The following is a 24,683-nucleotide window of genomic DNA, read 5'->3' as shown; positions in this document are numbered from 1 at the left end:
GTTAGAAACAACAAATACGAAATCCCAAACTAACGATGACAATGTTGCTTTTCTGCCTGTGATATAAAATGTATGATATCATACCTCCCTTCTTACGCAGCAGTCACAAATACACTTTGATATCTTAACTCTCTTACTTAGCATTTGGTTAGCTCAAGTAATACATTTAGTAAGACAGCACAAACACTCAGTACATCCTAAAATACATCTCTTACCTCAACACTCATTGTATCGACGTAGGATCCTGAATATTCTGAACAGTCATGCAGGAATGCACCGTAGGGGCCTACTGAGCCAGCGATAAGTGGCCTTTTCTTATCTGAAAAAGATTCACTATATGATTGTATACTCTCAGCAAGAAAGAAACACTTGAGAACAATTTAGTAATGAACCTTCTCAGGTCTTTAACTACCACTCACGCCCCCTTAAAAGGTTAAGACGTTTATTTTATTATTAGTAAATGTACACTTTATCACATCAGTGACATTTTGATGGGAACAAACATACACAATTTACGCCTGCAATTTTCATAAGACATTGATATGAACCTTGTGGATTTCATTTAACCATTGCTTTGTAGCTTTGGATTAACACTTGTGTTTTTTAGCTCCAGACAACTCGTGCAAAATATATTTTTGGAAAATGCAACAGCTAATGTTTGGCATATGTAAATTGGAACCCTTCTTTAATTTTCTAGACATCACAATTAAAAAAAACACACGTATATAATTAGTTAAGGAATAGTTGGTCAATTGATTAGGAGATTATATACATGAATAGGCAGAGGTAGTTAAAACGTAATACACTTGGAAGAGTAAACAATATGCTTGTAAGCAAAATGTATTTCTTAACTTTGAAGGGGTCACTTAATCTCTTCCCTAAAAGGCTTTAAACCATTTTTCATAGAAAGGCCAAAAATTGAAGACATAATTTTAGGGCTATTTAGTGTTAAAAGGTGTGCATCTAAAGGATTCTTACGCCAGTTGTGAAGTGTGAATGCAATATGTTGCGAAAGAAAGACATTTATAGGGATAATGACTTTTACTATGGCCTTTTATAGCATGCATTGACAAAGCCAATCGGACTTGCTTGCGATAAATTGAAAGGTTTAGTTTGGCCACAATAATTAAATTGGTGTTCACAAAATGTGAAATAAGTTGTTTTTATTGTTTATGAAACTAAAACTAGAGCTACCTACTATTATTTCTATTACTGAAGTGTAGTCATACGTTGAACATAATAATTGCAGATACCATACTTAAATATGGCAACCTACAATCGAACGTAAAAGACACATTTAGATAAATAGGGTTGAAAATTGAAAAATGCACACTTCAACTGCAACTGGCAAATAAACTGTATTAGAACAAACCAGATGCCTGCCCCAACGAATGTCCAAAAAGCAACATGCAGACTGAGAGGTACCCAGGTAACACAGTATAACGATACAGGATCTTGGGCTCAAACTAGTGATGAAATTGATGTCTGTCGAAATAACACCACAACTGAGCAAATATAACAGATTAAGAAACTCGAACCTCACAATCGCAGCTTGAAAACAAGTGTCGTGCAAACAATATATTGATACATGAATCATGATAAATACAAAGCTTTATGTAGGGCAAGTCTTCGCAGACAAGTTGCCTAACCCCACCACTCAGAGATAAATTTTCCGTCACAAAATGGAAACACGATACTGCTTTTAATTGAAGATGTACGCTTGAAATACTATTTCCGTTCGTAAAACAGGAATTAGCAATTTGCACACTGGTTGGTTTGTGAATGAGAATGCAATTTGTGATACGATCTATGTACTAATAAGTTACATGGCAAATTATACATTAGCAAGGGATCGCAAATGACCTGCCTAATGAATATTACGTTGGCGAGTCACTTCTCCCCTACTACTTCCGTCTTCGTTAACGGTTGTCAGTCCCCTTATTTTACTCTCCAACGAGGCACTCGTCAAGGTTACCCGCTGTCTCCTTTGCTTTTTATTCTGTCTCTTGAGCCTTTTCTTCATACCCTTAGGAACTCGAACATTAAACAACAGAGAACAGCACCAGTATAAGTATAAGTAATCTCTGACCAACTCAGGTCAGGCTTGTATTTTAATTTCTCAAGTACAACATAACATACTCCAATCCAAAGAAAAAGAAAAAGGCACCGTCCAGGAACATGTCAGGACCAGTCTGGCACACAGTACGGATATGGGGGAATTGATTGATGTTCCATACTAAGGAACTTTGGATGAAGACTTTGTCGAAACTGATTAGGATTACGGACAATTTTTATGGATTACTGTCACAGTTATCAATTTTTTTTTAGCTACGACTTTCAATAGTTACTAATCAAAGGGAGAATTTTAACGAGTGCCAACATGGATTTCCCGACCGTAAAACACCTTTAAAGATTTTTACTTATTCGTTACAAAGAGAAATGTTCCGTTACTACTGAGACTACGTTTGACTGTATTTACGGATTTACCATATTACGCCTTGAGAAAGTCGTTCTTAGGACAAAACACGTGTCGGCTGTGGAGTTTCTGCAACAACGTGTCAACTTGCACAAACAAATATATGCTGCCTAGTTCTTGTTATTTGGATTGAAGTATGTTATGTTGTACATGGGAAAGTAAAATACAAGCCTGACCCGAGTTGGTCAGAGATTACTTATACTGATGCTTTGCTCTGTTGTTTAATGTTTCAGATTGTATGTGCTTAGAGGCTTTGCTTCTGCACAGGGGGACATTGTGGATGGCACAGTGTTTAACATTGAGCATGCCATAAGACAAGTTAGATAAAACGTATGCAAAACGGTAACAGAGGTGCTGACTGTTCTTGTAGCTACCACTGCCATCAGATTAATATTGCCCTAAGGAACTCTTCTGCTTTTCGGGGTTTTACTCATGAGTCTCTTGAAGTCAAGTTCACGGCTTATGCCGATGATGTTTTGTTATATATGTCTGATCCCTCTACCGCTTTACCCGCTTTCATTGATCTCTTATCTCCTTATGCTGCCCTGTCCGGATAGAAGTTAAACTTTTCTAAATCCGAAATTCTTCCCCTAAATAAACACTGTCTTAGAAGTATGTTTGAAGGGACAGACTTCAAATGGAATACTAATCGCACTACCTGTTTAGGGATACAATATTCTTCTTTAATTGCCAAGACAGTTCAACTCAATCTGGAAGCTGTTTTATCAAACATTTCTGACATGGCAGAGAGATGGTCTCCTTTATTTCTGTCTTGGTGGGGCAGGTTGGACCCTTCCAAGATGATGATGCTTCCAGTAATCAATTTCTACCTTTCCATGTTACAGATACGACCTCCGTAAAAAAGATGTATGAGTCTTAATAGTATCTGGAGTAAATTTCTCTGGGATAACCAGAAAGCTCACATCTCTCTGTCTGCCCCTACAGATAGGGGTGGGGTTAATTTTCCCAATTCCCACCAATATAACTCCTCCGTTTTAATTCGTCAAGTTTTGCTGTATCTTTCTTCATCAAATGACCCTCCCATACCCTTATGGTATAGACTGGAGGAATCTGTAATACATCCATTCCCTTTTTCCTTGTTAGCCAACTTTGTTCACCCTTCTTCGTTCGTTCAAATCCCCCACTATCCCATATCTTATATGTACTCTTTATCCGATTCTTTCTAAATCGCGTTCACCTCTTCAGCTATTTCTAGATTCCTCTATTTGGCATAATAAATCCATTAAAATTTGTAATCGTACTATCTTCTGGAAAGATTGGATTATCAAAGGGATTTTACAGGTTAAACACTTAATGCATAATAAACAGCTTTTATCTTTCCAGGAAATCCAATCTAAATATAATTTACCTGTTACGTCTCTCTCTAAGTTTGACTCTTTGAGATTGATTTTAGCTCAGCAGCTTTCTATTCTCTCCCTGACTTCCTTCTCTTCATCTGACTCCTTTACACAAGCTTTACCTACTTCCCCTTCTGTCCGGGCTTCTCATATATATAAATATCTCTATTTTTCTCTTCCCACTCGTCCCAAAAGCACAGTTGAACTTCTATGGGAAACAGACTTACAATATACTCTTTCTATACACACATGGAGCTCTATTTGAGCTCGGATACACCATACTTCATGCAATGCCAGTACCACTCAAACTCTCTATTATTTTTATCAGAGATTATTTTTAACCCCATTAGCTATTTCCAAGATCAGTTCTGACCTATCTCCTAATTGTTGGTCCTATAAGAATACCCCTGGCATTCCTTTCCTTTCCTCTTTTCTCTGCCCCAATATTACTACTTTTTGGGCAAAGGTATGCTAGTCAATTGCCTCTACTTGCACCACTGATTTTCCCTTCGATATTCACTCCATATTTTTGAGTAGTAATTCCATTTGTTGGCTCATTTGTAGATTTGTCCATTGCTATTGCCTTTCAGGTTATAACTTCTAATTGGAAGGATGCCTCCAATGTTTCCTTTGCTGCTTGGTGGAATCTTTTATGTCACCATCACAGGCTTGATAGAGCTTATGTTACCTCCTCACAGCAGCTTATTCGTAAAGAAGCCTTCTGGTCTCCTCTCATATATTTATATTTCTTCCTCTGCATTGCATGCCATTGATAGTAACTTTGTTTTTCAGCCACCGTGAGTGCTGCACTTACTCCTTTTTTATAATGTTCATCTTTTATAGATTGTATATTGCCATTTGTGATTTTGTTATATTTGTTTTTGGAAAGTTTTATTAGATTATATGATAGGATTGCTGACACCTCTTATCTTTTATCTCCTTTCCTTTTTTATTTCTCTTTCTTTTCTTCTCTTCTTTTCCCCCTTTCTTTCCTACTTTCTTTCTTTCACCCCTTCTCTAATCTTTAAAATTCAAAACCAAAAATGCTAAATTTATTATGGTACTCTCTGATTTTATTTCAATCTTAATATTGACTTTTAATTCTGACAATGTATGATTTATTAGGTTTTTTAGCACTTGTTTTCCAATTATGTTCTCTGGATGCGTTTTTTATGCCGTTTATTATAACTTTGTACCATGTTCTCTTTACTTGTTTTAATAAAGCTTTCGAAACAAAATAGAAGTTGGCGAGTCGCATTTTGCGACCCCCTGTAAATGGCTGCTAACGTAGGAATGGAGGTAACGGAGAGCAGACCGAAGTCATTCCTGCATTTGCACTCCCAAATGGGATTTGTATTTTCATTAAAAAACAACCTCTGTCCGTTAAAAAGCCTGTGCTGCTTTAAAAAAGGTTACAGTTTGAGTAGGCATCGTTCCATGAAATATAGTCAGTGTACTTCTTGTTTAAACTTGGTATAAATCGCCTTAATTAGAAGTTAAGAAGTCTGGCATTCCTATGTGCGTATACTTTATTCCAAGTACAGGATTTTCCTCAGAATGCATCAAGTAGATTATTTTAGGACAGAATGAAATGTAGCCAAAAGATTTAATCCTATGTGGCTATTGGAAATTGTCTCATTCTTGAAGAATTATTTTTACAGATTCTAATGAGAAGTAGATTATACATGACTTACATTCCATCATTTTAGTACAGTAGGCCAGAGATGTATTATTTCTTGGTGCTTCTACCACTGGACTAGACTGTCATTTACATTGCATGTTTGAGTAGATTGCACTGTATCAATGAGGAAAGTACTCCAACACTGCACTTCCTGCCCACAGAACCTCTTGTGCTTCTGTACAAAGAAATAGCGAGTCACAAATGAGATGCAAAATGGATTGCGACTAAAAAAGTGGCATTATGCAATGTGTGAAAGCCATTTGGAATTAAATTTTAGCGACGCATCAGTTTTGTGATTCAGTCATTTCTGCGAACCAAAATAGCTCATCGAAATTATAGAATCCCGAGTTTCGACTCGCAAACTGTATATTGGAGGCTGTCGCAATTAGCGACTAGTTTCAAAAAGGTCCATTTGCACATGCAATTTATCACTATTTCAAACTAGGTGGTAACTATGTGCAAAATATAAAAGCTGGCACAGAATGCATTAGGGGTTTCCACAATGGCTGCTTTGTATACGATTGCATGGAGGATGCAAATACTGGCTGCTCAGCAGAAAAAGAAGAAGAGACAACAGAGAATTTTTAAAGTTAGGCTGACCATTTTTCAACAACAGAGGAAGACATATTTGACAAATGCAGGCTAAGTACCAATGTCATATTGGAGACTATTGCCCTTTTAAAGCCACATCTAGAAAGTAGTACTCTGCGCATCAATTCAATCCACACTCATGTTCTGGTGGTGTGCTCGTTACACCTGTTGGCCTCTGGAAGTTACCAGAGTGTGATTGCTGTTGCAGGTGGGGTGCCTCAAAGTGTGCTTTCACGTTTTTTCCATGCATTCCTAGATGTCATGCTTCTCTATACCCGCCGCTACATATACCTACCCTGGAATGTTCCGGAAATCCAAAGTACTAAATTATACATTTTAAAGGATTGCTTAATTTCCCCATATAACGGGGTGTATATATGGGACACATATGCCTATTTTTCCTCCATCTCATCTTGAATATCTTTTTAGGATCAGGAAAAACACACATTCCCTCAATATTCAAGTGGTATACAATGCCCACCACAAAATAACAGATACTGTGTCACAATATCCAGAAAGCACCGATGCCTCCTTCATGTATAGGCACAGTGAAATATACAGAGGGATAGAAAGAGGGGAGTCTGAGGATGAATATTTATTAGGTAATGAAATGAAATGTTAATACAGGTATGTTTTTGGCAACCATTGCAAAATTTATATAGGCCCACACTAGTGTATATGTTTCAAGAGATAGTGGATAGGTACCATGTCCTTAGATTCCGACACCATACTTTTCCCCCACCTCGCAAAATAAAAGGCAACACAACAATGCACATCATTGCAACAGGACTGTGGCTGAGCAAACATTTAACCTACGGAAAGCTTGTCTTTGATGCCTACATAAGAATGGGGGTTTCTTAGAATATGAACTAGAAATTGCATGTAAGACAGTAGAAACCTGTGCCATCCTACACAATACTGCCACCTAAAGAGGCCTACATATGGCTGTTTTGAAGTCGAAATCAGAGGATGAACATCCTAGGCCAGCTGTTCAGGAGCCTACAAATGAGAATAGAAGAGTGGAGGGGAGAAGGTGCAGGCATCACATTGCCATACATTACTTCTCAAGGTAGGTCATATCTGAATGTACAAGATTTAAAAAATGGTATGACATTTTTTGATGTTCCAAAGTAAAGATACCTTTATTGTCAGGTGTTTCGCAACTGTTCAGAAACAATCTGTAACAGTTATGTGCAAATGTAATATAATGTCAATATGAAAATAGGTTTTAGCACCAACATGAGAAAAGTACAGCAATGTAGGTTGTTTTGTGCCTTTCAGTGCTTCTTGTGACTGCGTCCAGAATGAGATGCGCCACCATGTTGAGGTGCATGAGTATGGCTGCTACTGCGTCGCAGCACACATGCATCTGTGGCAGAGATGCTGCTGATGCTGGACTTATCCTATAAGGAGGTTCTGCACCTCCCCCACTTGCAATTTGGGCAGCTTGTATAGCATACACAACAGTGGTAATCTGCCCTAAGCCCCTCGATACATCCCCACAGAAGTGCTTCATTTCCATTTGTAGCATTACAGTCCACCTTGATAAATTTGAGGTGGAATGTGCTAACCTTTCAATAGACCTTGTTAAGGCATCCACATGTGCTGCACTGCTCCTCTCTCTGCACCTTTGATAGGCATTGCCCTCTGCCATCTGTTGACATAACTTCTCAAGGGCACTTGTTAAATTGTCCATTTTAGTGTTCATCCAAGACTAATTATCTGTCAGTTGCTTTGCCACAGTATTCGATCCCACAGAAATTGTTTACTGCATGTTCTTTAATTTTTTTTGCTTACAATTTTCATTTGTGGGCTACAGATTCTGAACTTGTAGCATGGAAGCCTTAAGCCCACAAAACCACAGTAGATTATCTGCACAAGATGTAAAAGGTTGGTTGCCATGAGATGTAACACAACGCCGACCAGCAAGCACTAAGACACTGCTGTCGTGGCCTGACAACTGGCTGCAGGATTGGAGTAGGTGGCTGTGTGACATCATCCTCAACCACGGATGATGGTTGTGGGGAGAAATACGCAGAGCTAGAGTGGCCATGAGGTGTAGTGGTTGACTCACCAATAAGATTGGATCGTCCACCACCATTTGTGACTGTTCTTCTCCCTCAACATTTATACCATCATTGTCTTCCTCAGGCGCATCTGTTTAAATAATGGACGTACAGTTAATGTTGTTACATGGGGAACATATTTCTCTTTAGTTATTATCATATCTTGAATAAATGTCTGAGGACAGTGAGTTACGTCTTGACTACATGTTCCATAATACACTATCATTAGTGCTTTTGCTAAGGAAAAATCCTCTACTAATATATCTGTATTAGGTTACATTACTCATGGATATAGAAGACCATTACAAGGTAACAAATGTTAACATTACAAACAATGTACACTTAGGGCATCATTATGATGCCAGGCGGTCTAACCATCGCTCACTACAGCAGTTGTCAGGAGACCGCCCAAAAAGCAGGCGGCAGTCCGACTCATGCCTTACGATGTGACTGGCGTGCTGGCTGTCGGAAAGTGCTCCTTATCACTGCACCGTGTGTTGGGGACAAAAAAAAAGGTCCACAGCACAAGTCGCCGTGATAAGGAACGCCTCCTGCATGTCCATGGACCTTGTGCAATGCACCATGTCATGCATCGCACACAGTGCATTGAGGTGGATGGGAGCACTGCATGTGTCCCCAAGGTCACTTTACAGTGGCCCACGAAGGGTGGGTGCTCTGTTTGGGGGACCCAAATTCAATTTCCAACAGACTTTTCATGTGTTCTTCCCGACACAAAAAGGCTGTCGGAAAGGGATATCGTTATTCCGACGGCATTTCCTGCCTCAGCACAAACGCCATTTGGGAATACAATTCTGACAGCCACCCCATCACGCTTACTGATCCTGGCAGAGGCGGCGGTCTGTCTCCCCACTGACCGCTGTGGGTCTGACTGCCGGGATTGTAATACGGCGGTCGGACCGAAGGGCTGTCGGCAGTCAGGCCACCACCAACATCCTGTTAGTGGCGGTCCAATCGCTATCATAAAAAGGCTATTAGTTTGGGATGTTGCAGGTGCTGATGTGTCAATATTGCCAAAGCCAAAAACCGCCTTTGGCTCCAAGGTTGGCTCCCTCATTGCCTTCAGTGTAGTGGGTGGGGGTACAGTAGAGGGGCCAACTCCTGTTGCCCGGGACTCACTCAGGCACGCTGTTACCTTCTCTTTAGTGAAGGACCTGAGGTCATACCACCTCTTCCGTATCTCTTTTATGGAGAGGTGTGCCATACATACAACATTTCTTTTCTGCTGCATCTCCTGCCAGATTTTGCGCTTCTGCACTACTGGCAAAGTCATAGATGACCACCCAAATAGGAGGTCATGATTATTGCAGCACCCCTCTGTATTTCCAATTCTTTTTCAGAAAACTTCATTTTTCTCTTTCTTCCCCATCTCCTTCTCTAGATCTTGGTTGGCCATTACTGGTGTTGGTAGTTGATCCTTGGAGGTCCCTGTCACAATTTCCAAATACAGCAGTTCATCACCTCTACTTTGGCTGCTTTCCAGTCTTGGAATGAGCAACACTTCCTGGTTAGGGGTCATTACCCCGAACAAGGAAGTCATTTTACACGTTTGCGACTGCATGCTCAATTTTGAAGCCACTCGTTAGCGAGTCGATATTTTTTCTGGTACAACATACATACATTCTGATTATCGATTTCCTAATTGAGATTCATAAAAAATTAACACAATTTGGTAATTGCCATTCGGAACCTTTGTACATCTAGCCCCTAGTTCCTTTATCCAAGAACATATGTCCAAGGCTCTCAACCATTTCTTCTTTGACAGTGCCTCCTCTGCCAGTATTTAGCGATGTCCCTATTTGCAAGAAGTGTCCCCAATCCGACCATAATATGCTCCACCTGGGGCCCTCAGTCTTCCATAGGTCCAAGGAGGAGCTGCTTTAGCAACAGAACAATGCAATTTTTTACCTGGTTCAGGACATAAACAATGTTGTTAAACTGTATTCTTGATTTTTTTGACACTTCCACAAACTATAGAAGTCTCCAATCTTCACATAACATCAAGTGTACTTGGGTAGGAGACCTGACCATCTTCAAAAGCTGTTAGGTGGTATTGTAAATTCTGTGTAGATAATTAAATTGGACTAGGCTTACTCTAAATAAGGTGTTCAGCTCCCCGAGGCGGTGGTGGCATCTGGGCATCGTTCTGGGCATCCTCCTCTAGTGCACTGAAGCCACCCTTTCCATTGAGATCATAATTGTGAGAAAATACCCCTTTTTGTGTGATCATCCCATGTTATGTAAAATGTTGTCGTTTTTTTTTTAAGTCTCGGCGCACTGGGGAACTGCTGTCCAGTGCCCATAGTATGTAATAAGATGCCTAAAACATGAAAGACAGTCTAATCCCCTATTGCAATATCGAACTCTCCAATAAGGCCATGGTATATGGTGTAGAAACTACATCTAAGCATAGATGGTTAAATGTCAACAGTGGACTGCAGCCCTTAATGAGCCATCACTAGAGTGAGAGAGAATATATGGCGAAAGGCCTACAAGTGTTGCGTGACTGCAGCACTTTAAACCAGCAGTCCCACCCTTGAAAATAATCCTCTTTGACTGGGAAAAACCTCCCTTTTAAACATTAAAAATTCAGCATATGTAAGTGTTGTAGGCCACGGGATAGGGAAGGGAGTATGGGACCTGTAGAAATTTAATGTTACAAATCCCTAAAAGCTATTTTGACAGTGGGTGGCTCTGCCTCTCCTAGAGGGAAAACTAGAGTACAGATTAGAATACTAATTCTGCTATCTTGTGTTTTGGACCAGCTAGAGAAATAGTTCATCCACTGGTTTTAATAATTATTAAGCAGCCAATTCAATGGAGAATATATATTTTGTTTTAAACACCTAATTCGGGAAAGGGACTTTTAGAAAGTTACCTTTTCCCTAACTGAAGCTACTGGAAGCTAATTTGCACACATTTATTGACTTGCTACTTATACTGTCAAAGCACATAAATGCTGAACATTGGAAATCATGTTTGCTACCACCCATACAGACTTGAAAAATCCAATTTAGGAAATGGTCTCAGGCAGATGATGATGTAATTAGATTTTTAAGATTCCAGTAGGGTGAGATCCATCCTGCAAGCACTTTCCCCTAGATCAGACCAAGGTTGATGACAAAGCCAACATGGAGATTGCTTTTCTATGTCTATTCATAGCAGATGGTTGCACGCCACAAATAGAGGACCACAAACTTGATAAAAAGAGCAAATACTGTTACTCCTAGCTTTCGTTTATGTTCTGCTGTGGTGCAGGTGGGGGGCGATAGTCAATGCTCTCGAGTGGGCTTTGTCAACGGCTGTATTGCTCCCCCACCCCCCCATTATGTCCCTTACTTGTTTTTCTGACAATATTTTATAATTTTGTGTAACTGTTTTATCATATCTGTGCGATGTGGTCCTCCAGTTTTGTTTCTTGCCATCTAGGTTGCTTACATGGTAAAATCAAGCAATAAACAATAAAGAGCAATATAAAAAACAAAAATGCAAATCAGGCTTTGTTATGGATCTTAAAAATAGTTCTTCAAGCAAAATTCATAAAAAATAGCAGATGACTCGATAGGTAGTGGATATGTTAAGAAAAAGGCCATCTATGACAAGGACTTAATGGGTACATTTGCGAGTATACCATTTGGAGTGAATCCAGGGAAATGTCTGTTTTACATCAGATTTTTTACGACAAGCAGACTAAATGGGAGGGGATCCTGGGCAGATCTCTGGTATGCACAACCCTCCTGAAATTCACTTCGCTGGCGACAGGCTTCCAGATTTTTGTAATGGTTTGCCTTATTTTTTATCCAAAGAGGATTTAGAAATCTGCTTTGGCAGTGCTTGGGCTCTGCAGGTTAAGGGGTGCAACAAACATGTACCCTCACTTACAGGTAAGGCTGGTCACAAGCCACTCATCAAGGTTATTGAGTGGCTGGTTGTTGATGGCAGCTGGTTGCAAGAGCAGGGTTAGAAGCCTTTTTTCTCACCAGTGCTCTTCAATGCCATATCTGCGGGCTGGAGAAGATGAAAAGAAAGAGAGTGATATTGGATTTAACATCTGAGTAATTTAGACACTATATGCATGATGATTGTAGGTGGATCTGCCTTTCTGCACAAGATGGCTTTTTACCTGAAAATCATCCTCATCCTCTGTGGGTGTGACAACGTCCACATGCTTTGTATCTGGGTCAAACATTACTTGAAATTGGTTGTCTGGTGGGCTAGGGAGAATAAACATACTGTCATTGATCAACAAGATTTTCCTCCAATATATTGAAATCCACCCTTCCCTATGTGTGGGCTAGCAACATGGGAAACGTGACTGAATGTAATTCCACCTTCACTGAATCAAATCAATTTAACCTCACCTGTCTGTCTTGATAAAACCAAAAGAAAAATAGTCAAAGATCTGAGATACTATTCCTTGTGAAAGACTCTTCCCATGTGTGGCCTGAAGGGTGGATAAACACTGGTATCTGTGGCCAGGGAATTAGTACTGATCTTGAACAAGAGGAGACGCTGCTGGTAGTGGCGTAACAAAATTTGAGGGCCCCCCCCCTGCAAAGTACATGCAGGGGCCCCCCATGCTCTGGGCCCAGAACGAAGCTCTCAGGCCAGGGGTCGCCAGTGCCGGAAGAGGCCCTCGGAGCTCGGGGTCCCCTGCTCTGCAGGGGCTGCGGGGGATTTTGTTACACCACTGGTTGTTGGCATAACAAAAAAACGATAGCCTCTCACGAAGGGTGAGATTGCCCTGCTCACAGAAGTTACAGTAGGCTCCTGAGAAAAGAGATAAAGAGCAAAACTCAGAAGACTTAATTTGAGCCTCCATGGAGGTTGTTGCAGAGTGAGAGTTCAAAACATAATCTCACAGCTCAGTTGCCTGTAATGATCCGAGGATTAACCGGAGTATCCAGAGAATGAGAAGTTATACTGCTTCTTCTAGCCACAACAGTTTCACATTACCGGTAGACCCCAGGAACCTGCATCTGCCTTGCTTGAGCCCAGAAAGCCAGAGAAGTCTAACCTCTTCAGGTCAAGTTTTGGGATGTACCCTGATGACTGTGACGATCTACTCAGAGTCTGAAAGTACTTGAATAAAGACTCTAATCCTTACTACTCCACAGATATTCCAGCACAATGCTGAAGTTTACTTCTGATCCTATATTCCAGTTCAGAAGGTAAAATAGTGGAACCAGTTGTGCAGGTGAATATACCCGGTCAAGTGTGGTAGTAGTAAAATACTTTATTGTATTAATCAATCGATTACAATAAAAATGCAAACATTTAAAAGAAGGATAGTCAATAGTTAAACATTTCAAGAATTAAAACCTACTAGCAGGGTCAATACAACACTTCGTAATTGAAAGATTCTGTAAATTCCCACAATGGTTTCCGTTCATTGTTCATCTGTCTACCAATAGGGCTGTGCCTGACTTTCACAATGCTGTCTCCGCCCTTCTAGTGTGTCTGGAGCCAGTGTTTGGGAGTAAATTCCTGGAAGCGTTTGAAGTGCCCCCAGAACAAAGACTATTGCAGTTTAAGTACAGGAGCCATAACCCCATATTTTGAGACACTGCGTGGGACTTGCAACCAGCCACTGCTGGCTCTACAGACTGCACCTTGCCAGAAGGAACTGTGATGCTGCCAGGGGGAATCACCACTGGAATGCATTGCTTGTGCGGACGTGTGGCCTGTGAGGCTGTGAGAAGGACTGCCACATTGTTTCCAAACGCCCTGATGTGCCGACTGCTGCTTGTTCCCTGTGTTTCCCCCCCCCCCTTCCGTTATTCTCCAGGGACTGGGTAGTGCAGCCCTCCCTGTTTCGCCAATAGCGTGTGGTGAGCGCTCCGAATTCCATGTGGAGTCGCCATCTGTAACTAGTACAAACAAATGTGTCCAACTGGCCCTCGGTCTCCAGTAACTCCAGCTTACATTCCTTCCAATCAGGCAGTCTCTGAGGCTGCTCACTCACACAGCCCTCCAGGTCGCAAAGTTTCTTTTCCAGCACATCCAAGGACCGGGAAGTTGCTGTTTCACCCTGTAGGATACTTTCAGACATTCTCCACGCAACACCACCTTCATGGCATCCCATTCCACGGCTCTCGTTGTCGCACTACCCTAGTTCTCAGTGAAGTAGTGCTCTAGGACCTCTGCCACCGCACTCGGGAACACTGGGTCCGACAAGGCCTCTGCCCACAGCTTTCACATGGGTATTCTTTGGGACTCCCTAGACATCCTAAAAGAAACTAACAAAGGCGAATGGTCCAACAAGTATCATGCTAAGTTGGAGACATCCTCCACACATTGTGGCAGGGCACCAGATAATAAACAGTAATCGAAATGACTGTGTGTCCCTGTTGAGGGTACGAAGCAGGAGTACACTCTGTTCCTCGGGAATCTCACCCTCCATACATCCTGATGGCCCATACCAGTCATAACCTCCATAAGAGCACTCGTCATTGCAGGTTTGCTGTCTATCCTTGGAGGGAGATGGTCAAACCTACCATCCAGCACACAATTTAGGACCCCAGCCAGAAGCACCTCAGAGCCAATATGACCTGCAGCCGCACCCATTATAGACCTAAAGAAGTCTGCATCATCCACATTGGGAGCATACACATTCACCAAGCATATATCTCTGGCATGCAGTGCTACTGAGACAATTACAAATCTTCCCTGTGAATCCAGTTTAACTCCTGTGGTCACAAAGGGGACTCCAGGTGCCACCCATATCAGGGCCCACCTAGTAGAACTGGAATAAGAGGCCACAAAAACCTGTTGTCTCAGGTGTGTGATGCAGTCTCTCCAAGCATGTGTCTCCCACAAGAATTTCACTGTTACCCCATAGAGCCTGAGGTAGGAGTGAACTCTCTGTTCGTTCTTGGGTTGGCTCAGTCCCCACACGTTCCACGTCAAATACTTCTAGGCTGTAGCCAAAGACCCTGTCTTGTCCACAGTGCACCACTTATTCTCCACCCCAACCCCTCACATTCATCCAGTATGCCGAGTATATGATGCAAGCATAATACAGCCAGTTCCTACATACAATATGAACAAACCCAACAGTGACAACATATAACTCCCACAGCCCAGTGAGTCCAAATGTTTGCAGCCCCAGAAGGCTGTGTCGCCTTTGCAGTCCCACCGGTCCAACCACCCCTCAGAGGCAGAGGCCTCAACTTTTCTAATACTTTGAGCTGTGAACTTTGCATCTAATGAGCGTGGCAAGGTTAAACCGCAGTCCACCCGGGCCTCCTACCAGCAATCAACACATCACTGAACCTGCTCTATTGAAAGTAAATAATGTTGAAGTCAATAAAACATATAGCGAATACCCCCAAAAGAATACATTCACATATACATCTTATTAACAGTCCCCGTCACTGAGTTCAACAGGACCAGCTACATATCTGCAAAGGAAATTGTCCCCCACCATTACTTTATGTTACAAGTACAGCCATTGTTTGGAACTCTGTAGGTCCTTCATCTAAACACGTCACTTCAGCCCCTGCTCTGTGCTGTCATTATGAACGTCTTTGACTCCCCTGTGGGTCTGGAATGATTCACGGGCTGTACAAATGCAAAAACAACAGTTGATGGACAGAATACAGAACAATGTCATACATTCACCCCAGTACAGAGATCTGGGCCTAAATCCATTGTTTTTTTGCTCACCATGCCGTTCCAGTTTGAACCCAGCCATATGCAAATCAGTCTTGACCCTGTGCCTCATGGGTACAGTCCAGCCGGAACTGCGTAGCCAGGTCCTCCCAGGACTGGAAACAAGCATCCTAAGACCGGTTTCAGGGTTTCACCCCTCTTCAGCAAGGATAGCTTGATTCCAGTGACATGGAGAGCACGGGACCCACGTCTGGGCATACCCTTCCCACTCGGGGTGACAAATGAAAAACAACAGTTGGTGGACAGAATGTAGAACAATGTCATACATTCACCCCAGTACAGAGATCTGGGCCTAAATCCATCGTTTTTTTGCTCACCATGCCGTTACAGTTTGAACCCAGCCATATGCAAATCAGTCTTGACCCTGTGCCTCATGGGTACAGTCCAGCCCAAACTGTCAAGCCAGGTCCTCCCTGGACTGAAAACAAGCATCCTAAGACCGGTTTTTCTACCTCACCTCACCTCCCCCAGGCACAGCACAGGGCATCAGCCTAGACTACACCCTCTGTGGTCCTGCTCCACTGTCCATAGCCACGCAGCCCTCTCACAGGCCCAACAATGCAAACTCCACAGCCTATGCTCGAGGGTATGGGCGAACTCTGTTCCTCTGTGTGGGTAAGCAGCCGAAGGATGAGCGGAGTCTATCCCCTCTCATGGGACAGCAGGCGCTCTGATTAAGGGCAGTCCAAGGCACTGTGCCCATCACGACAGACTTCTCCCAGATGGCAGGATTTTTTTCTGCAGGGCTCGCTCACTGGGACACGTTTTCACTTGCCGGTCTTCTGAACCAAGTTGTGCCCCAAAGCAGTCCTTCTGGCCCCAGGACTTCTGTGTGCCAGCACAAGGGGCAGTATATCACTCACTGTGGGACCCACATTAGGGGGATATCTCTGGTATTTTTCTTTTGTTTTCTTGTTTATTTTCGTGGTCCTACAAATTGCAGGTCTCACAGTCTCATGAGGCTCGTATGAAGGAGCCCCTGTCTCATGACGCTGGGTCCACCTGGCCCTCCCGGCCATTAGGTGTCGATGCAGCGAGGCAGGCAAATTTTTCCCTGGGGCACAGTGTTAGAGTGCAAATCTAGCCCTGTTTTGTCAAGTGCCCGAGTTAGGCCTGGTAGGAAATAGTGCCAATTTACATGTACATGGGTCTTTCCTAAAGTTGCCTTCACTTTGTCACTTTGGCTTTTGACACACATTTGTATTTGTGACGCTTGGGTTAGTTTCTAAGAAACACCAACCTTGCTGACACAGAAGAACTTTGTGAGAATGCAATCACACAGCATTAACATTATGTGCAAGGCCTTCATGTGCATGATGCAAATGTGTTTGTTATTACGTCCATATGATGACACAGTTATCTGTGGAATACAAACAATAGGCAGCCTGATCACAATCACGACCCGAGGCAAGGTTCCCTTTTTTTAATATATATACTGTTGTTTCCGAATACAATCAGAAGAGACATTTCTGTTGACTTCGAGGGGTCCCTGCATGCTGAAGCTTTTGCCAAGCAGCTGACTGATATCTCCTTGAGGGGTGTCCAGTCCGTGACCAAGATGGGGTCCTATATTCTTACCCACCAGGCAAAGGGGTTAGATCAGGGGTCTCCAACGAGTAGCTCGGGAGCTACTGGTAGCTCACCCGCACCCTCAAAGTAGCTCTCAGAGGTGAAGCTAAGCCAATCGCAGTCTGTGCACATTAAACAAAGCAGCAATGCTCATTTCAAGATCGTTAGAGTGACGACCAGCCAAATCAATGACAGGGTCTTATGATAACACTCAAACATGCACTGTCTTGGCTTATGGGGTCTGCCAAATAACCATCTGTATCCACTTTAAATCTAACTAAGTCACAACGAGATTAACCATGTTATATGTACTGGTCTATCAGTTGCACCACATGTGCAAACAATGCACCACCAAAGAAGAGTGCCAGCAGTTACCAGTGCTGGCCAATCAAACTGTGTGACTGCAAGTACCAGAGTGAAAATGTGTTAGTTGGAAGCATGATTAACCCAGGGGCTGATAAGAGCAGGGCATGGATCCAGGGTAGAGAAAATTAAGAGCCTTATCTGCATTTATTTATGTGTGTGCCTGTCTGACATTGTGCCCCTCCCGAATAAACAGTGTTGTTTCTCGGAAGCCACATCTAAAGTCAAGGGTTTTATCTTTGGTGCGATTGTGTCAGTGCATGAATGAATTAATACACATTTATATAGCGCATGGCTACCAAACGGCATCCCAGCTCTTTGCCTTGCATAATAGTGGCAATAGCATAATAATGGCCATCCTTGGTCACCTTTTGTAGAGCTAGACTATACTGGCTACCGCAATTCACATATTAAGAGCATGACCGGCATACTTTTAGCCATCTCTGGCAGAATGGTGACAGCTTCTTGCATAATAATGCCCATGACTGCTATAGAATGGGGACCCTGGATGGTCTGGCGTCCAGCCTTAGCATAGTGGTAGCTTTGGGATAATTGTGGTTTTAATATTAGCATAACACAGGCATTCTTTGTGTTATGGTGACCACTTATGGTCTATGATTGTAATACCGGAGTATTTGAAGTTTGTCCATGTGAGGAATTTTTACATGATAGTGCTCAATGAAAATGATGTATTTATGTTTGGGCGCTTTGTATTTTTTTTTTTTATGAAAACAGTTTTTTGAAGACAAAAAAGAGAAAGGTGGTATTTGATGGGAAAATATGTGCATTTTAATAACTAATATGCTAACAAAGACAAAATATTGCAATTCTAAAACACATTAAATTTGATAGCCTATTGACAGTAGAGTGTGAGTTGAGGAGACTTACTGCTATGGTTATGTCCTTGGTGCCACAAGGCATGTAAAGATTTGAATTTTAATTCATAACTCGGTGGAGGCTTTTAATATGAATTAACATTTTCCTGGCATTTCAATCGGTCACCTTGCCTGGAATGCTTATTGGTCACTATTGGTAGTCCTGTTTATGGCGGTCATAGTGTAATATGAACACGTTTTGTCACTATATTACAGAGATAAAATATGCTAGTAGCTCTGCAAGTCTTCCCTTGAGCAGAAGTAGCTCTCACAAAAGAAAAGGTTGGAGACCCCTGGGTTAGATCATCCAGAAGGAGGTTTCTTGTCAGATCATACATTTACATCCTAGACACGTAAGTTAGGGTTTGCATCAAAGAAGTTCACTAGATTGTTACAATACTGTATATGTATGCATATATAAGCTGTCTCAACAAGATGGTGGAACTCTTTGTTTTATTCACTGTTTTGACACTCATTCTAACCTTTGTCTGCTTCGGTCTATTAATCATTGCAGCACATATTTTCTAAACAAGAATCACTAATGGTTCAAAAGATATTGAAAAACATACCTCCATGTATTCTTTGTATAGATCTCTGAGTGAAAGAGAGCACAACTGAGTGACCGAAAAGTTCCAGGTCTGTCACCATGGTTGCTGAGGGAAAAGAGTTGTCATGTTTAGTAGTTACCAGAACTGTTCACTTCCTGTCTAGATTAGGGTGCTTACGGTGGCACTGTGAGCTAGCTAGTCCAAGGGACAACATATCCAGCGGGGGCACATGGAATCAGTCTGGCACCATCCTAAGTTTATGTCATCTACAAACGCACAGTTTGTACTGATTAGTGGAAACTACATGACATGGCGCCCAACGTTGGTTGGTTTCTCATTTTGTATGGATCACATGAGTAGTTCAATTGTGCTTTCTTAGAAATCCCTACACACCTTCTAAAACCGGAGAAGTCTGTGGTGGTAGAGAATATCCTCCTCAGCTTAGTAGGTATTTCCTATGTATTGGCTGTTGGTAAATTCAAGCTTTAAAGGATAGTGTTCCCATTGGGTTGGCGACTCTATGTAATTCATTTCTTACACAACATTGCACAGAATATTTTAGAGAAGTGCAGTCACTCAAAACGACTTCAACATGGCCTCACACTAGATGGTGGGGATGTTACCTTCGTGGTAGAGGCACACGATGCATTTATAACAGATCTGCTTTACTCCTGGGTTTTGAAATTTGAAATAGGCAAAATACCGGAGAAATACACTCTTTATGAGGAGATAGAAATACCAAGAACATACTAACTGGTTTAAAGGCCTCCATAATATACAAGATGTGAGACTGGTCCCACTCAGCAAAGAGGGGGCAACATGGCCAGTCTTAGCCAGTTACACACCACACCCTGGTGATGATTGTTTGATCGCAGGCCAGCTACTGGGATTATAAAATAATCTAATAAACAATAAACAGAAGTATTACACAATTCGTGATGCGAACATTAACACTCGCACTTGCACTGACTGTTCAAGAGGTAGCATAACAATTGGCTACGTCAGGCATTAGCCCTAAAACTTTAAATGCGGTAATGGGAAAAATTACCACCAAAAGGGAAGAAATTCCGTTTTGGATCACACAATAATCAAACCAGCTTGAAGCAGTGTTTTCTCATACTAGCCAGCAGGAAAAGCACAGAATACTAACAATTTGCTTGCCAATGGGGGTGGCTCCCCTGGTAGAGGATTTTGCACTTGAGGTACAGTCTTTGCTGCAGTATAAACCAGAACACATGGTACCCCTTCGTTGACGGATCTACCCGAAGTATTAAAACAGGTACATATGAGCACGGAGCAGCACCTGCCCTGGCCTTGGAGATGAAACTGATGGGCAACTTTGCCACAGTATCTGCCATAATGTTGCGTAACATTAAAGGAGAAGCAACAGCGTTAGCCATACACCAACATCTAAGGAATTTGCGTCCGGTGCGACAGGAGCGTGAATTGCATAAACTTCTCAAAAAACCTATACTACAGATGGATAGATATAGAATATATGTTCTTACCCTGTATTCCAACACCACGCATACCATCCCAACGCATTTTTAACAACGCAGGTGTTGTTACAACGCGTTACCATCACAACGCATACTTTTACATCGAATATGCTTTTATCACGCATACCACTTCACACATTGCACGATGCTCAGGGTTGTTATGTGGCCATTTCAGGAACCTGGGAGGGGCTTACCTTAAACTTTTGTTCCCTCTATGTACCGTTGGGCTCCACGCCTCGACCCTCCCGAGAATTAGAACACTGCTCTGGCGATACACAGAGGCACCCTTCTACTTGGGGGATATTTCAATACAATCATGAACCCAGAGGTAGACGTAATGAGTACTGCACCCGTACTGGCTGATGCGGGGAAACTACAGGCCTTTGCGAGGGCAATGGGTCTGGCTGATCTGTGGAGGGCACATAACCCACACTTGCATCCATGTATTTACTTCTCCGGCACACATTCTCCCACCTCGATAACCTTTTCACTAACCATAACCAAGTGGGGGCCTTTAGAGCAGCAATGCATTATGCACGGGGGGATCAGTGCCACCAGTTGTGTCTTCATCAACAGGGCCAGAGAATCCTGGCGGATAACACAGCACATTCCAATGCACTGGCAACGCAATGCTGGTTGTACGAGGTAGACTACAAGGTCACCAAACTACTTGCTTGGCTTGAAAGGAAAGATAGAGACCGCTCATAGGTGTTGGGAGTCCTGGGGTGGAGGGGGTAGAGTTCTACAGATTACAGGCGAGGTGATAGCTGACACTTTTGCAACTTACACCAAGGAACTCTACACCTCCTGGAGGACTAGTACAGGAACCGATTGAGAGGAGTTACTACGGGACATTTCTTTGCCCACACTTGCGAGTTGTCGCAGAGGAGGCCTTGGAAGCAGACTTGACGGAGAACAAACTTGCAAACTGCCATTCGGAGCCTACAGTCTGGCAAGGCTGTTGGGCCTAATGGCCTGTGCATTGAGCTATTCAAGGGTTTGCCGCCTTTGCTGGCTATTTTTCAGATGGCAATGACCCAGGGCCGACTGCCAGATGACCATTGTATGTCCACAATTGTGGTCACACATAAAAGGTAAACCCCCAGCCGACTGCGGTTTCTACAGGCCCGTACCCTTATTAAATGTGTAGGCCAAGGTGTGTGTTGACTGTGGCAGCATGCTTAAGTAGGTTCATTACTACTGCTATACACCAGGATCAATCTGGCTTTATGCCGCACTGCAGAACCCGCCTTAACTTGAGGAGACTCTATGGAGTGCTCCACATGACTAGCCTGCCTGCCGGGCACAGTACAGGTGCTGTCAATGGCCCTGGGTGGGAAAATGGCGTTTGACAGTATTGAATGGCCTTATTTGTTCGCCGTCTTGGCCAGATTGGGCTGTTGTCCAAAATTCTGTGGGTGGGTGAAACTCCTTTATCGAGCCCCCATGGTCAGGGAACAGGTCAATGGCACAATGTCCCATAGTTTTAAGTTGAGGAAGGGGGCCCAACAAGGGTGCCCAACAAAGGGCCCCATGTTGCCTGGATTCAACAGGACCCACTGTTGTGGGGGATCAGAGCCACTGGCGGATGGGAGGAAAACATCTCATGATATGCTGATGATGTCCCACTGTAAGTTGTGAGACCCTACTTCTCAGTGGCCAGGATATTGATTGCCTTTGATCTCTTCAGTAGTTACTCTGTTTATCATATAAACTGGTCCAAATCCATCATTTCCCCCTATAGGGCTGTGACCACGGCTCCCTCTGGAATGCACGGCCCCAGTGGTGACCGGAGGCTTTCTGTACCTTGGAATCTACGCCACCCGAGATGCCCACATGTTTGTTCGGAAGAACTTGTCCCCCCAGCTGGAGCAACTCCACAATGACGTGGCTTATTGGCGCACCTTGCCACTGTCTCTGATGGGCCGGGCCGCACTCCATAAAATGATGACCCTCCCACTCTTTGTATAGGTGTTACAAAATACACCCTAGTAGACTCCAGCAGAGTTCTTCCGTAAAATAGACCAAGTACTCCGTCTGTTCTTATGGAACAGCTGTGTGCCACGCAGTGCTCTAGGCAAACTACAAAGAGCAATATACGATGGAGGGCTCGCAATCCCGGATGTTGAATAATACTACTGGACATCACAGCTACTGGTGGTAAATGAATGGGTTTTCTCTGATATACAGGAACTGGCCCTCCCTAGTACACAGAAAAGTGATGGGGAGAGGGGGCACAAGGTAAACCTCTATTGTAAACGACTGGAAAAGCGATTGCCATCACACATGGGAACGGTTGTCCAGGTCTGGAGAGAGGCCCTCGGTTTCCTAACGCCCCTAACTCCTTTGTGGCATAGTGACCTGCTACGTGAGGTGGGCCCTCTGGTGGGTTTTTCTCAGTGGGCGACAACAGTCATTGAACATCTGGGTGATGTTTGGAGGGATCGGTCACTGACAGGGTTTGAGGTCCTCTGACAGGAATATTAGATGGCAGAGACTGAGCACTATCAATAGCTTCAACTGGGACATGCAGTACGGGTGCATGTTTTTGAAGATGATGATTTGCCAGACGATTCGCCTTTAGAAGACTGTTGGCGCACTGAACCTATACTCGAGAAAGGAATCTCCACTATTTACCAGAAGTTAGTCAACAACTTCCTTGATGCACTAGGTCCCCAAAGACTTACCTGGACTGATGACTTGGGTGACCTTCAAGATGATGATTGATTGAAAGCTCTTGAGGGACCACACAAAATAGCTATTCAAGCCAGGTTTTGGTTGGTTCAACCCGAGTTCCTACATAGGATGTATTATTCACTTACTTTCCTGCATAAAATTGGGAAGGCTGATTCCCAATTATGTACTAGAGTCTGTGCACAGGAGGCTACCTTCTTTCATATCCTATGGGACTGTCAGGAGATTTTGGGGTTTTGGCGTCAGGTGGTGGGGGTGATGTTCCAGGGTCACGACTTTCCAGGTGTCCCTTGATGCTAAATGGTTGCTACTAATGATGGTAAAGAAAACTGGCCCAGACACCCGAAGATATGGCTGGCAATGGTAGCTGGGGTCGAAAAACACAATATCTAAAGAGGTGGGGCGCGTCAACTGTTCTAGATTGGGAGTCAGACCTTGACTGGTGTCAGAAGGCAGATGAGGTGATATATCAGAGCCGTGGTTGCCCCATACAATGGGACAAGGTATGGGGGGCCTGGAGAGACTACAGGGGAGCTCGGCTGGAGTCCTATTTGGATGGAAGAGCTGAGGCTATGTGACTATATTGTGCTATGCATGATATCCAGTTTGTATACTGTACCATTACAGACCACAGCAGTGTCAATGACGTATTGATCTCAAAGGTGATTGTTCAAATGAGGAGTGTCTTGCTGTCACTTCATATTACATGTACAACTGTGATTCTCTCTGTCCTGCCCTTTAAGATTAGCATTGAATTCCCCCCGGCAAAAATCTAATTGCACCACAAAATTTGCCAATCTCTCTAGCTCTTACACACACACCTGAACAAACACATATTTACCCATTCATGGACTCACACGGATACATATGAAATGACTAATAACACGTTATCCTCATAATGCTGGTAGTGTCGGCGCCTACAATTAACAAGAGTACTGTCTAAAACAACTGTACCAGGGTGAAGGTCAGTATAGGAATATGCAAAAGAAGGAAATCTACAAAAAGACAGACTTGAAGGACCAGGTTTTATTACTTAAACTCAACTCTTAGTACAGTGTTTCACTTTCTAAAATTCTTAAAGAAAAAAAGACAGCACTTCTAATTCAGAGAAATGATCCTGATCAGAATCATGATCAGAATCTGACTAATCTGATAATTAAATGGTATTGGGATCATGCAAAACCTCAATACAATGTTTCTTGAAAGGTGGTTTGGCTACTGTATTCCATAAATATTGCTCTCTCCCATTGAGGGAGCTCAGGATCTGCACC

The 24,683-nt window shown here is 42.9% G+C and overlaps 1 protein-coding gene across 2 annotated transcripts in view; it reads right to left on the bottom strand.

Moving 5' to 3' along the window:
• The window catches only part of LOC146805330 (betaine-homocysteine S-methyltransferase-like), a 289,657-nt gene that overhangs the window by 200,608 nt on the left and 64,366 nt on the right, over positions 1-24,683 (bottom strand). For both annotated transcript variants that reach the window (XM_085620496.1, XM_085620495.1), the window contains exon 4: positions 216-319. In XM_085620496.1, the coding sequence (XP_085476622.1) occupies positions 216-319 (104 nt within the window). The remainder of the gene's footprint in view (positions 1-215; positions 320-24,683) is intronic.

This window comes from Triturus cristatus, chromosome 8, assembly GCF_964204655.1.
Source record: "Triturus cristatus chromosome 8, aTriCri1.1, whole genome shotgun sequence".
Taxonomy (NCBI): domain Eukaryota; kingdom Metazoa; phylum Chordata; class Amphibia; order Caudata; family Salamandridae; genus Triturus; species Triturus cristatus.
The sequence above is the reverse complement of the archived record's forward strand: the minus strand, read 5'-3'. Positions and strand labels throughout refer to the sequence as shown.